Source organism: Carlito syrichta, unplaced genomic scaffold (genome assembly GCF_000164805.1).
Source record: "Carlito syrichta isolate Samal-C Ts95f unplaced genomic scaffold, Tarsius_syrichta-2.0.1 Scaffold301954, whole genome shotgun sequence".
In the NCBI taxonomy this organism is placed as follows: Eukaryota; Metazoa; Chordata; class Mammalia; order Primates; family Tarsiidae; genus Carlito; species Carlito syrichta.
In genome coordinates this window covers 146,523-159,990 of record NW_007246050.1, presented here as the reverse complement: position 1 = coordinate 159,990, position 13,468 = coordinate 146,523, and the positions used below count along the sequence as shown (strand labels likewise).

At 56.8% G+C, this 13,468-nt stretch overlaps 3 protein-coding genes across 4 annotated transcripts in view; 1 reads left to right on the top strand and 2 right to left on the bottom strand.

Annotated features, from left to right (window-relative positions):
• The window catches only part of ESS2 (ess-2 splicing factor homolog), a 13,358-nt gene extending 11,454 nt beyond the window's left edge, over window positions 1–1,904 (top strand). For both annotated transcript variants that reach the window (XM_021711237.1, XM_021711236.1), the window contains exon 10: window positions 1,361–1,904. In XM_021711237.1, the coding sequence (XP_021566912.1) occupies window positions 1,361–1,640 (280 nt within the window). In that variant the 3' untranslated portion in view covers window positions 1,641–1,904. The remainder of the gene's footprint in view (window positions 1–1,360) is intronic.
• A 1,923-nt stretch (window positions 1,905–3,827) lies between these two features.
• Window positions 3,828–5,055, bottom strand: LOC103258078 (testis-specific serine/threonine-protein kinase 2). Its single transcript, XM_008055790.2, has one exon. The coding sequence runs from the start codon at window positions 4,918–4,920 to the stop codon at window positions 3,844–3,846; it is 1,077 nt and encodes a 358-aa protein (XP_008053981.1). The 5' UTR covers window positions 4,921–5,055; the 3' UTR covers window positions 3,828–3,843.
• A 4,338-nt stretch (window positions 5,056–9,393) lies between these two features.
• On the bottom strand, window positions 9,394–10,814 carry LOC103258077 (testis-specific serine/threonine-protein kinase 1). The gene has a single exon (XM_008055789.2). The coding sequence runs from the start codon at window positions 10,646–10,648 to the stop codon at window positions 9,548–9,550; it is 1,101 nt and encodes a 366-aa protein (XP_008053980.2). The 5' UTR covers window positions 10,649–10,814; the 3' UTR covers window positions 9,394–9,547.
• Between the last annotated feature and the right edge of the window lie 2,654 nt (window positions 10,815–13,468).

Here is a 13,468-nt window from a genome sequence, read left to right as displayed (position 1 = left end):
CCCGCGGGCTCAGACAATTCACTCACCTCGGCCTCCCAAAGGCACAGGATTACAGGCTGAGCCACCGAGCCCAGCTTTTAATTTTTATTTTAAAGTTAGCTACAATTCTGGGTTAGGTATATCAATGGTCATTGTACAGATAAAGTTTGGGCATCACTTTAGTGTCCAATTTTCACCTGTTATGAGATCAGTTACCCTTATTGATGGTGTGTCCTCCTCCCTTGGTAGTTTACTACTGCTGGCAATTCCTTTCTTATAGTATTTTGATAATTGTTCATATCTCACTGCTTATGAGCGAGAACATGTGGTACTAGTTCTTTGTTTATGTGATCCATCCAAGTTGCTGCAAAGTTCATACATTTGTCTTTCTTTATGGATATTCCATTGTGTATACGTACCATTTTTTTTAACCCAGTTCACTTTTGATGGGCAGCACAGTTGGTTCTATGTTTTTTGCTATTGCAAATAATGCTGCAATGATCATGCATGTGAGACACTCATTTTCTAAAAGATTGTCAGAGGCTCATAACTTGGCAGTCCTGGCTTTGGGAGGAACATGAGAACAGGCAAAGAGTGCCTGGCTCTGCTTAAGTCCGCAGGTCAGGCGAGGTGGGGTGGCTTTTAGGGAGAGGTGACAGTGGGTCATTGGAATCATGGAGGCCACAAAGACAGACTGGTGTCCATGGCAGCAGTTCTCTGTGTTAGAAACTGCATGGCTTATAGTGGGGCCAACACAGGCCACCCACACACCTACTGCCTTTTAGATCTTGGAGCCAGGCCGCAGGGAGCGTCTGGGACTGAAGATGGCCAATGAGGCCGCTGCCAAGAACCGGGCCAAGAAGCAAGAGGCCTTGCGGAGAGTGACAGAGAACCTGGCCAGGTGAGGGCAGCCTGACCTGTGGCGGGTGGGAGGGTGTCTCTGTCAGGCTCCCACTCACCCCCCACCCCACCCAGAAGTATGGATGCTGGGGAATCTGCAGCAGGTGCAGCGCGTGGCTGTATGTGGACCAGGACATGGGCCCCCCTTCTGTTTTTTTTCCCTTACATCCTCCTTGGCCAGGCCCCAAGAGGCACTTTTAGATCTGGAGTCCCACTGTGAGCTCCTGTCAGCCCTATGGAGAGATATCATCATTTTCTTGGGAGAGGGGTGGGGACTCCAACTCTCAAAGGTCTGGGCGTCTACCTCAGTCCCATAACCACGAGCAGCACCGCCCCTTGGCCTCACTGCCAGGCCATCCAGTGCTGTCCACCTCAGGTCAGAATGACCACATGTCTGCCCATGCTCTGCTGAAGGAGTCCCTGATGCTGGCAGCACCTAGCCCACCTAACCCTGCCTCTCTTGCCCGTTCTTCCACCCCAGCCTCACCCCCAGAGGACTGAGCCCAGCTATGTCCCCGGCCCTTCAGCGCCTCGTGAGCAGGACAGCCAGCAAGTACACGGACCGGGCCCTGCGGGCCAGTTACACGCCATCCCCAGCACGCTCGACCCACCTCAAGACCCCAGCCGGTGGGCTGCAGACCCCCACAAGCACACCAGCTCCAGGATCTGCTGCACACACCCCCCTCACACAGGACCCGGCCTCCATCACAGACAACCTGCTGCAGCTCCCGGCTCGGCGCAAAGCCTCGGACTTCTTTTAGAGCTGGCCCGGGCTGGGCTTGTGGACACTCTGTGGACCCTGCAGGGCAGCTGTGCACCCAGCAGAGGACTCCAGCCTTCTGGGAACCCAGGCCCGGGCCAACAGCGGTTGACCATCCCAGAAGTCATAGAAGAAAGGTGCCGTGCTGCAGCCAGGCCGGCACAGGGCACAGACACCCATGTCATATCACAGGGACTTGCTGAGGCTGTTTTCTATTTAAACATCCCCCTCCCTACACTCATTAAAGAACACTTGGCACAATCTAGCAAGGCCACCTGTCCATTCTGCTCCCCACCCAACCCTGGGGCCTGCATCATGCCTCATGACTACAGGGTTTGAGATTAGAGCCTCTCAGGGGAGGAAGCTGTGGATGGGGTGTCTGTGGGAGGCCAGGCAACACTGGCATTGCTTTCTGTGGCACCTGAACCTGCCTTCTGAGCTGAGTTCACACCGGCCTCCAGTGTTCTCCACTCCTCTGAGGGAGGGAGCCCTCAGAAGCTGTGGCCCCACGAGTTTGCCTGGGCTCTGGGTTGAGGTCCACAGCTCTCAGCTGGACCTGATCCCCTCGTGGTTTCCTGGTTACAGGACTGTGTGGGGGCTGCACATCAGGCCCTACCCGGGTGAGGCACCTTTCCAGAAGCCTCAGCTGTCACCTCCAGGTGCAGTGGGCCATCTCCATCGTCATGCCCTTCTGCTCACCCTTCTGCCATAGGCTCTGCTCAGCCTCCGCTGCTGAGGCCCCAGCCTCACCCTGTCATCACTGCTACCAGCAGGAGCCCCCAGATAACAGTAACTGGGCTGTAGAAAAAACAGGGTGAGGTACCGTGCAGACCCCGTAAGCGCTCTGTGCACCATGGGGTATACTCAGCCTGTGAGCTGAGGGCATGGGTGCCCAACCCTCTGGAGGCTGGTCATGTGAGCCTGCTTCCTGCAGGGCTGAAGGGGTGGGCAGCTGGTGCCAGAACCATGGCCTGGCTCACAGGCCAGTGTCTTCAGGTCTCAAGTGGAGGTTACAGATTGTGCCCTCTGGGCCACAGGGATGGGGGCCCACATTGCTCAGGGGCATCCGTGACCTCTGTTCACACTAGAGTCCTTCCTGTTTTGAACGTACCCAGCCCTGTACTAGGCAGTCCCTCTGTCCTGCATTTGCCCTCCCACCCACTCCCTGAGGACACTGAAGGTCTCTGGAGGCCTGTTGGTGCCTGATACCTGCTGCCTGACGCCTGTTTGGGGTCTCTGCTAACCTGTGCTCCTGGACAGTGAGTTTCTGCAAGCTCCTAGGGGGACAGTCCCTAGTTGCGCCCTGGGATCCATGGAGCATGGGGGGTGAGGTGAAGAGGGTTGCAGGATTCAGGTAAGGTTGGGCCCCGACTGGAATTGTTAAAGGAAGAGAGAGAGGGATTACAATGCTCCTCCCGTAAGAAAGGGTGGGCTTTAGCCCAAGGGATCCCCCAGGAAGTCGGAGAGAGAGGTTGGAGTAGGCAAAAGGAGGAGGTGCACTGTCCAATGCTGACCACTTTGGTGTGTGGGAGCATTTTTAGGGAGTGATGGGAAGCTGAACAGGAAGCACAGGAGACTGGCCAGCATGAATCACTGAGGTCTGCCGAGTGGCTTGGGACGCAGGGTGGGGAGGGTGCAGGTGGAAGTCTCAGCTGGGCCTGACTGTGTGAGGGGTTGGGGGGCTTGAGAGTCCCAGGGCGCCAGTCTCGAATACCAGGATGGGGACACTGAGCAGAGGCCGTGTAAGGGTGCAGGGCAGGTCCAGGTGGTTGCGCTGTGTGAGGTGAGGGAAAGGCTGAGCTGCTTAGCCCTGGGGCATTGAGAACGGGGCAGGTTAGAGGGAGACAGGTATGGGCCTGGCAAGTGGACCACAAAGCCACACCGTGAGTCAGCCTGCAGCTGAACACAGGTCCTGGGATCCTACGATGGAGACCCCCATGTAGCAGGGCAGTTGGCTGAGTCCTAGAGAAAAAGATTCCTCACTGGGCACTCTCGAGGCTTGTATACACTCTGTGGTTTATTTGCCGGTCAGTAATGAATGTCTTTGCTACTAAGTGGAAGAAAGCTAATAGAACGTAATCAAAATAATGGTTTAATGGACGAATTTTACTTGTTTCTTGCACCTGTGCCTTCTTCAGCTCCTATCTGGTTACTTAGTTTACGTGGACTCAACTATGGCCATGCCCCTGGGGCCCTCGCCACTGCTAGGTGCTCGCCTTCCCCACCTCACCTCTGGAGATGTAATGGTCTTTGGGCCTGGAGGTCTCGGCCAGCCTGTCCTCTGCCCTGTCCTCATTCTCCGGCAACACCATCAGCCGGTGCTGGGTTTTGGCTCCGAGCTTGTGGTCAGGCCGGTGCTCGGGCCTGGAGCCTGGTCGGGTGTCCAGTTTGCCCTCGGCCCGGTACTTGTCCTCCCCCTCCATCTTGAAGGAGGCAGAAGACATGGCTTTGGGCTTAGGGGGCTGCAGCCATGAGTGGCTGAGGATCTCATCAACGTGCAGCCTCCGGTTGACGTCGGGCTGCAGCATACGGTAGATGAGGTCCTTGCACTCACCCGTCAAGTTCTTGGAGTGGGGGAAGTCCACACGGTGCTCCTTCTGGACGCGCAGCATCTTCTTGATGTCGGAGTCATCATAGGGCATGGAGCCGCAGACCATGATGTAGAGAATCACACCCAGGCTCCAGATGTCGTACACCTTGGGCTGGTAGGGGATGCCCTGCAGCACCTCAGGGGCCGCATAGGCTGCCGACCCACAGAAGGTCTTGCTGAGGATGATGTGCCCATTACCATCCCGCAGGCAACGCTTGGAGAAGCCGAAGTCCGACAACTTGATGTTGAAATCCTTGTCAAGGAGAAGATTCTCACACTTGAGGTCCCGGTGGACAACATCCAGGTCGTGGCAGTATTTGACGGCTGAGGACAGCTGGCGGAACATTTTGCGTGCCAAATCTTCGTGCAGGGCGCCCCGGCACTGGATGAACTCCAGAAGGTCGCCTTGGACACCGAGCTCCATGACAATGTAGATCCGCCCACCTGAGGTCTCAAAGATCTCGTAGGTCTTGATGATGGAGCGGTGGCTGACGTTTGCCAGGATGTCCATCTCCCGAGGAAGGAATCTCTCCACAAAGTCAGTGGGCGTTTTCTTGCGGTCGATGATCTTGACCGCCACGTTGAACTTGAGGCGTTCAGAGTAGGCAGATTTGACTTTTGCATAGGAACCCTTGCCAAGATTGATGCCCACAATGTAACCCTTCTTCCTTAGGACTGCGGCATCGTACATGGTGCCAGGAGCGGCTGGCGCCACTGCCCTCTACATCCCCCCCACACGTGGGCCAGGGGACATTGTCCTCATTTACTCCACAGGAGGCTTCTGGCTGGGCTGGGCTGGGCCTGCACTTGGAGAGGTGGAATGCTCAGCATTGTCTCCAGATGACTTCAGCAAATGAAATCATAAAGCCAGCCTGCGGCTGGAGGGCCTGAGCTGAGGGCTTAGGGCTCCTGGAATCCAGGTCAGCCTGACAGGAGTGCCCACTCCCCACTCACTGTGAGGAAGCTGGCCCCCAGGACTGTGGTAACTCTGCTCCTCTTCTTTGTGGTGGCTTCCCTGCCACGGGTCAGGCCGAGGGAGGCAGTCCAGCCAGAGTGTCATTCCCAAGTCCTTTTCCCTTACCTGGCGCGGCATTGGTCTTGATCCCACTAGGGCCAATTTCCTGCAGCTTCTTTGGGGTACGAAGAAAAGCTCTCTCTAGGACTTATGTCCGTGAGACTGGTGGTGCCTGGAAGGGTTTACCCTGGACTAGCCGGGTCATCAATGGTGCCAAGCCTGGTGACAAAAGCAACTCCATGTTTGGCAGCAGGAGCTGGCAGGCACCTCAGGGTAGACAGTTGGGCAGGTGAGTTGCTATACCAGCAAGCAGGGGCGTGTGATGGGTGGGAGACAGCAGACAAGGTTGCACCGTGTGCCAGCTAGGGCCTGGGGCAGGTGGATGCATGTCCCAGGGGTGGGGCAGGCTGAGAGGAGGGGCAGGGCATCAGTTAGGTAGAGAGGGTGGTAAGGCAGGTGGGAAAGAGCTTAGAGATGAGAGGGCTTTTTCTGAGAACAGCTGATTAATACTAGTCAAGAGGGATGTGGAAGAGGAGTTCGGGCTTTTTCTCTAAGTGATAGGCAGCCGCTACAGGGTGCGGGGCAGGAGGAGGCATGCCCCAAGTTCTGTTTTAAGATGGTCACTGGCAGAGAGAGGAGAATTGGCTTTAGGGTGAGAATGGGGCCAGTGCCTTTGACCTGGAGAGAGGAGGCTCACACAGACGGGCCTCAGGATCAGCTAGAGATGGGGAAGGGCAGGTCTGTGTCTGGTGTGCAGTCAGTGAGTGGGCAGGGCCTTGGTGCTGAGGCGTCCTGGGGGATGGCAGCATCCAGACCATCAGCTGTGAAGAGCAGGCCATGAAGAGGAAGGGTCCCGAGTCACATCATTTTGGACCTTTGTGAGAAGCAGGTAGCAGCGGCCTGTTGGAACCCTGGCATGGCATCTCAGGTTGCCTTTTGCACCTGGACACAGCACAAAAATTCCTTTTGAGGGCATGTATGGATTTTTGCTTTGGGAAAGGTAGCATCCTGTACACATCTCCTGATGTTCATGTTATCCATCACAGGCACCCTGGCCCACAGGAAGCCTCCAGGACAGGCTAGCCATGTGCTTGGTGTTCAGGGAGAGGGAGGGAGGCCTATTTCTACATGGTGGGGGGGAGTCCAAACAGAAGGCTTCAAAGAGGAAATGACAGTAGAGCCAGGCTGCAGAGGATCAACAGGCTCCACCAGGTTGACAAGAGGGGCAGGATGTGCTAGGCATATGTGACGTCTTGGCCCAAGGTATGGCCTGTGGGCGCACACCCTGTGTGGAGTGTGCAGGGAGCACACTGAGTCTGGAGGCCTGGGGTGGGCAGGGTGGGCCTGCCACGGCAACCACCTTCCGGCAGCAACTGCCTCCCTGCATCCCACTTGGAGCTCTTATGGCATCCGTGGCTAATGGCTTTAGCTCAGTGCATTCCTTTCTCCTGGAGGCTCTTTTGCTGAAATGACCAGAACTTCACTCCTTTGTGTCCTAGAAAGTGCAGGCTGTGAAGGTTTGCAGGCAGGGACACAAGACACATCCCCATATCCAGCCCTCTTTCCACTGCCTTTCCTTGTGCTCCCAGATTCCCTATCGGGGGCATCTCTCTGCATATCTGCTTCTTAGCTGACTCTGCCAACTGGTTCTCCCTTTCTTTGTGCTTTCTGCTTCTTTACACTCTGCCCTTGCCCAGGACAGTGTGGCCTCTCTGGTCCCTGGGGGCCATGTTGGAGGAGGCAGATGTCAGCCTCACTAAAGCGCACCTGCCAGGGTGTGAATTGTGTGTCTCCATCTAGCATGTGCACACAGGGCTGGGATTCCTGATGTATTTGCGGCGGACGGCTGTACTGGGCCTCGGGGCCCCCAGCGTAGCTCCCAAGGTTGCAGTTCTATGGATCCGGAACCTGCACATTCTGGGAAATCCATTCCCTCTGAATTTTGGTTTCCTCTATAAAGTGGACACCCATTTACCCATTCACCCCACAGTCATCGAGGGTCTGCTCTAGGTGCTGAGGTACACTGATGAACTAGCCAGCCCACGCCTTCCTGGAATCCAGAGACTGGGAGGCTCAATATCACACCAGCATGTGTGCATGCACGATGGTGACTATGCCAGCACGTCATTGTTGAGCTGTGAGGACAGGCAATGAGGAACTGGACTTCAGGAGGGCCGGGGGAAGCTGAATCGGAGGAACTAGCCTGGTGGAGGAGGATGAGGATGACAACTGCATGGGATTGCCTGAAGGGGTGTGGTGTGGTAGGAGCACAGACAGAAAGCCACGTTGAGGTTCTGATTCTAACACTTCTGAGGGTCCCTGAACAGGTTCGAGCCAGGGCTAAGCCCAGCAGGCCTGGGCTCCTGGCATGGTGAGGCCACTTGTGGAGGAGTCACAAGGGCCCTGTTTTCTGGGCCGTGTGACTGACAGGTCACCCACCCTCTGAGCAGTTTCCCCCTCATGAAGCACACAGCAGGTGCTCCTTCTGCAGTCCCTGCGGTTCCAGCTCACCTGCATGGGTTGCAGTCCATGCTCTTGTGCCTCCCGCTGCCCTAGAGACCAGCGCAGGCTTGCAGGGATTATGGTGTGGAGGCTACTCAGGACTTGTCACCCAGCCTACCTGGCCGCTCCACTGTAACTTTCTTCATGGGAAAAACAGGTAACTCCTCCAGTGTCACTTAGACCCTGAGCACACCCAGGCCTGCTGGCAGACTGCACAGTTGCAGGCTCCTGAATGTCAACAAGGATCCCCCAGGCAGCTTTGTGGAGGTGGCAGCCCCTCAGCCAGGCTTGAGAGATGGCCAGAGCCTGCTGGGGCGAGTCCCAAGTTTAATTCTGACCCATGTGTGTGATGGGGGTGCAGGGGTGACGGCTACCTGGAGAGGCTAGCAGAGAATGGATGTGGGGCCACAGGAGGGGGCCAGACATGGGTTCCTTCCCATGGGCAGTGGGAGCCAGATTGGGTGTGCGGGGCCTCAGGCCACTGTGGAAGGTGATGGGAAGGGAGGGGATGCTGTGAGGAGAGGGAGAGCCTGGCAGGGAAGTAGACTACATGTAGGGAGGGGAGCAAAGAGGGCCGGTCCAGGCTCTCACTGGATCCCTCTTCTCTCAGAGGACTGGGGCTTCAAGGTCTTCCCAGGATAGAGACACAGGCCAGCGGAGAGGTAAGTCTGAAAGCTCTTGTTCTTTGTGTGTGTCAAACCCTCAGATGCAGTTAAAGTGAAGAGAAAGGGGCCAGCGTCGAGTTAAGACCTGCCTGAGACACTGTACATGCAGGGTATGCAGCACACAGTAGCTGGTGATCCCAAATGCAAGCCCATGCCTGTTGCAGGATTCCATGGCTGTCTTTCCCTGCTGGTGGGGACCAGGCATGCAGTGTCAGCTTCTTAGTGCTGGGAAGGATGTTGCCTCTGGTGAGAGGCTGGGACTAGAGGGGAACAGGGTGTGATTAAGGCCACACAGGAGAATGGGATATGCCCAGGTGGAGTGTAACTGGGACATCCAGCATAGCTTCCACCTGTTCAGGGCTGAGAAATGACCACAGGGTGGGGTGACTCTGGCACTGTTGAAAACTGGGTGCTGACTGGATGTGGGGGACCCATGGTGGGCAGAGTACAGAATAAGCAAATAGCCCTGCAGGTTGGGGACTTCAGGAAGGATGGAGAGGCTGCCCGCCTGCCTCCTTGCAGTGTCCCCTGACTCCCAGTGGCAGCCTTGTGGGGATGGAGAGGGTGAGCCTGTCCAGACCCTCAGCCCCAGTTGCATACAGAGCCGGCCCTCCCGACTAGAGAGGCCCTGACCTCCTTGCCCTTCTGTCTTGTCCTCTCTGTGTCCTGTCCTCACCCCAGCACTGCACTTTAGAGCATTCCTCTGGAAATAGCAGCTCCCTCACTTAGCTCTCAGTTCTGGCCCTTGACCCTTCAGGTCTCCCCTGTCCTTGGCTGCAGCCTCTAATTGGTTCAGCTACTTTAGCCAGGGCCTGAGCTCACAGTCTGGGCTGCACAAACTGGGAAATATTTTCCGGAGCAAGTGAGGCATCACAGCTCCATACAAGTGAGAAGCCAGGTGGAGCCCAGGACTCAGGGCAAAGACATCCACCTTGGGTGCTGCACTAATATAGATTTATTGCTTCTTTGGCCAGAGGGGTTACCAAGTTCAAAGGGAGGGAGAAGAAACTGACGAAAATATCGATATATCTGGGACCGTCTTCCTTCTCTGGCTCATCCCTTGATTTCTTCCAAACTCAGGCTTGAAGCCATGAGTTCTGCCTCATTCTCTGCTGGCCCCCTGGGCCACGAGAGGTTTATGAGTTGTGTCTCTGAAGGTGTGGCGGGAGCCCTTCTTCTGTCCTCCTTGGCCAACTGCTCACCGGTGGAGCCGAAGATCTTTGGCTGCTCGGGTGCTTGCACTGCTGTCTCCTCAGGTTTTGTCTCAGGCTGTGCCTCGAGTTGTGCCTCACCCCAGGCTTCAGATTGGTAGCAGACCTCTTGTCAGAGATGGGTTCATGGGTCCGTGAGGGCTCATTGCCCTGGGAGCTCTCCCCCTCCTTGTTGACAGCTGCAGTGGACAGGCCCCGTGTCTTGGGCTGCACCCAGCAGTGGTTGAGGATTTCATCGATCTGCAGCCGGCGGCTGACGTCAGGCTGAAGCATGCGGTAGATGAGGTCCTTGCACTCGCCTGTCAGGTGCTTGGAGCGTGGGAAGTTGACTCGGTGCTCCTTCTGGATGCGCAGCATCTTCTTGATGTTAGAATCGTCGTAGGGCATGGAGCCACAGACCATGATGTAGAGGATCACGCCCAAGCTCCAGATGTCATACACTTTGGGCTGGTAGGGGATGCCCTGCAGCACCTCAGGGGCTGCATAGGCTGCTGACCCACAGAAGGTCTTGCTTAATGTCAGTCGGCCACTGTCGTCCCGCAGGCAGCGCTTGGAGAAGCCAAAGTCGGACAGCTTGATGTTGAAGTCCTTGTCGAGGAGAAGATTCTCACACTTGAGGTCCCGGTGGACGACGTCTAGGTCGTGACAGTACTTGATGGCTGAGGATAGCTGGTGGAACTTCTCGCGAGCATCGTCCTCGTGCAGGGCACCCCGGGTTTTGATGAACTCGAGGAGGTCGCCCTGGACCCCGAGCTCCATAATGATGTAGACCTTGGCATCTAATGTCTCAAAGATCTCGTAGGTCTTGATGATGGAGCGGTGGTTTAGCATGGTCAGAATCTCAATTTCCCGGGGGAGAAATTTCTCCAAGAAGTCCGTGGGGGCTTTCTTGCGGTCAATGATCTTGACTGCCACGTTGAACTTCAGGCACTCAGAGTAAGCTGATTTGACTTCTGCATAAGAGCCCTCTCCTAAATGTATCCCCATGATATAGCCTTGTCGCTTGAGGACAGCAGCAGCATCCATGGTGCCAGGAACGCCCAGTGCCTCTGAGGCTGCCCTCTACATCTCTGCGGGACATTTACACCCTGGACAGAGAGTCTCTGGGCTGGCCAGGCCTGCTGTCCCTGCCTCCTAGAGGCCAAGATTCTGGGGTGGAACATTCAGCGCTGTCTCCCAAGTGACTTCAGTGGGTGAAGTCACAAAGGAGGAGTGCCCTGAGGGAATGAGGCTCCAAGTGGTGTTGAGCCACTTGGACTTGGAACACTGGAAGGCTGGCCGGTGGGCTGAAGCAGACCGAATGCGAGTGGAGAGTGGCCTCATGCTTGGCTGGGACTGGAGGTAGAAGGAAGATGTGGAGAACACACTGATCTGTCCATCTTCCCCATGCAGAGCCAGGTCAGCCTGTGCAGTGGTGGGACTGATTCTTGCAAGCCAGGGCATCTCAGAAATCCAGGGTGGGTGATTGTACCAGTCACGGGCTCAGCAGGAAACAGGAGACACACTCAATTTAGGATAATCAGCAGAGGGTTTAGTAAAGGGACAATAACAAAGGGGGGAGCAGAGTTTGGGGAGCCTCAGGGTAGTATAGGATGCCCCAAGGTCGTAACATCCCTGGCCCGCACAGAAGAGGGAGGAAATGGTCACAGGAACCCGGAAAGAGTGTGCAGAGAAGGCCACTTTGAGGGAGACAGTGGCATTGGATGGAGGGAAAGAGCCAGGCAGCAGGGATCCCATGGATTGGGGGGAGGGAGTGGGGATGTCCCTGATCTCTTTTTGCTCCCTCCAGCCCTTGAACACTGTCCACACAGGCAGCCCTCAGGAGCGCAGGGCACAGCCAAGAAGGGTGGTGTTGCCTCTGGAGGGCAGACACTTGGCTCAGCAGTTGCTGCAGTTTGAGAAGCCTGTACTCTGCCCTCTCCCTGTGTGGTCTGGCTGGACTTTTGACCTTCCTGTAGTTTTCTTTCCTCATCTGAACCTTTGCTGGCCGGCTTCTCTTACAGAGGCTATGCAAGGGGACAACCAGCAGGAATTCTGCTGAGTTACCTCCTGGGCACTTGCCCAGCCCATGACCCTGGCTGGGCTCCCAGGGCAGATCTGGGGCTGGGGGGCAGAAGGCTGGGTCTGGATCCCACTCTGAGCATGGCAGCAGCTCCATGAGGAAAGTGGAAATGGTAGCACTGGACAGCGACCACTGTTTTTCCAGCAGTGGGCCCCTCTGCTGTGACAGGCTCTTTGTCCAGTGCCTGCTGTGAGCCATATCTCTAGGAGTTGCAGGTCTGGCCTAGCCTTAGGTGTGTCCTTGGCTTCATTTGCCTAGTGACCTCATGTGTCTCAGGCTGGAATCCTGGGACCTGCAGGATTCAGGAGTGAGTTGGCAGTGCTGAAGGTCGGACAGCCTGGGCTGGTCTCCACTAGCCTTGGCCTTTCCCTCTTTTCTCTGCTTCTTTTTTTAAATTTTTTTTTGAGTCTGGAGTCTCACTCTGTCGCCCAGACTGGAGTACAGTGGCCGCTCCTGTCCACCGCATCCTCGACCTGCTGGGCTCTGGTGATCCTTCTGCCTCAGCCTTCCGAGTAGCCGGAATTACAGGCACCTGCTACTACACCCGGCTAATTTATTTTTTTTAATTTATTGTAGAGATGAGATCTCACCAAGTTGCCCAGGCGGGTCTAGAACCCGCGGGCTCAGGCACTCCACTCACCTCAGCTTCCCAAGGTGCAGGATTACAGGCTGAGCCACTGAGCCTGGCTCTCTGCTTCTTATCTGTACCATCTTCCCCAGCTCTGATTGTCCACTCCTAGGCCTGTGTGCGTGGCTGGTGAGCCTTTCTTTGGACAGCTTCCTTCTCCCTCCTGCTGAGGACACACCAGCTGCTGTCTCCCCTCCAAAGTTCACCTTGTACATGATGACAGGTGAGAGGATGGCACTTGGAGCACTGTTCCAGGGGGCTTTACCTCATCTGTGTACAATGCTGTCCTCCATGCATATGTGGCCTTCCCCCTCCCCTGTATTGTGTAGGTAAGGCCCTCCAGAGGAGGCCGCTTTGTTCCACAGACCCTAAGGATCTGGCCTTCCCTGTTAGCTCTCCTTTATGAAACTCCCTTAGGCCATTTCCTCATCTGTTGGAAACGTTTTCAGTTGTGTGCTCTGGTGAAGCAACACCTTCCTGTTGCTTCCAGGGTTGACTCTCTTTCCCAGTCCTCAGAACCTCCAGGCTTTCCAGTTTTCTTCCTCCACGGCGGTTTGTCTTTGAGAGGACCACCCTTGGGCTGCTGACCGGACTTGGGCCTGCAGGTGAGAAGACGCTTCGAGTCCCGGGATCTGCTCCGTCCTCTCCGTTCCCCAAACCCCTACCCTGCCGCGCCCTGTCCCCAGTGTCCGTCATGGAGTTCCCGCGCCCGCTGCCCCTCCCCCGCCGCCGCTGCCTGCGAACTAGGACCCTAGGCCGCTCGGAGGTCCTGCCGCTCGGGCTCCGCCCCGAACCCTGCCTCTCTGCTTAGTCAATGGCACACCTCTCGTCTTACAGCCACGCCCCTACCTCGGGCCCCGCCCCCGCCTCGGCGCCCACGGGCCCCGCCCCCAGCCTGGGCGCTCATTGGCCCGCGCTGGCGTCGCGGGCGGGAGGCGGGGCGGTGCGAGCCGAGCAGGACGGCCGCCATCTTGCACGGAGTCCGAGCCGGAGCCCGAGGCTGCACCAAGAGTGGGCGCGAGCCCCCGGTACATCCTTGCTGCACCTCAACCCCGCCGCGGCCCACGGAGCCCCTCCCCGCTGCCTCCGCGCTCCCGGCGCCTGCTGGCCGTCCCGACCCTCAACCCGATCCGGCCTCCAGACCCTCAGCCCGGCC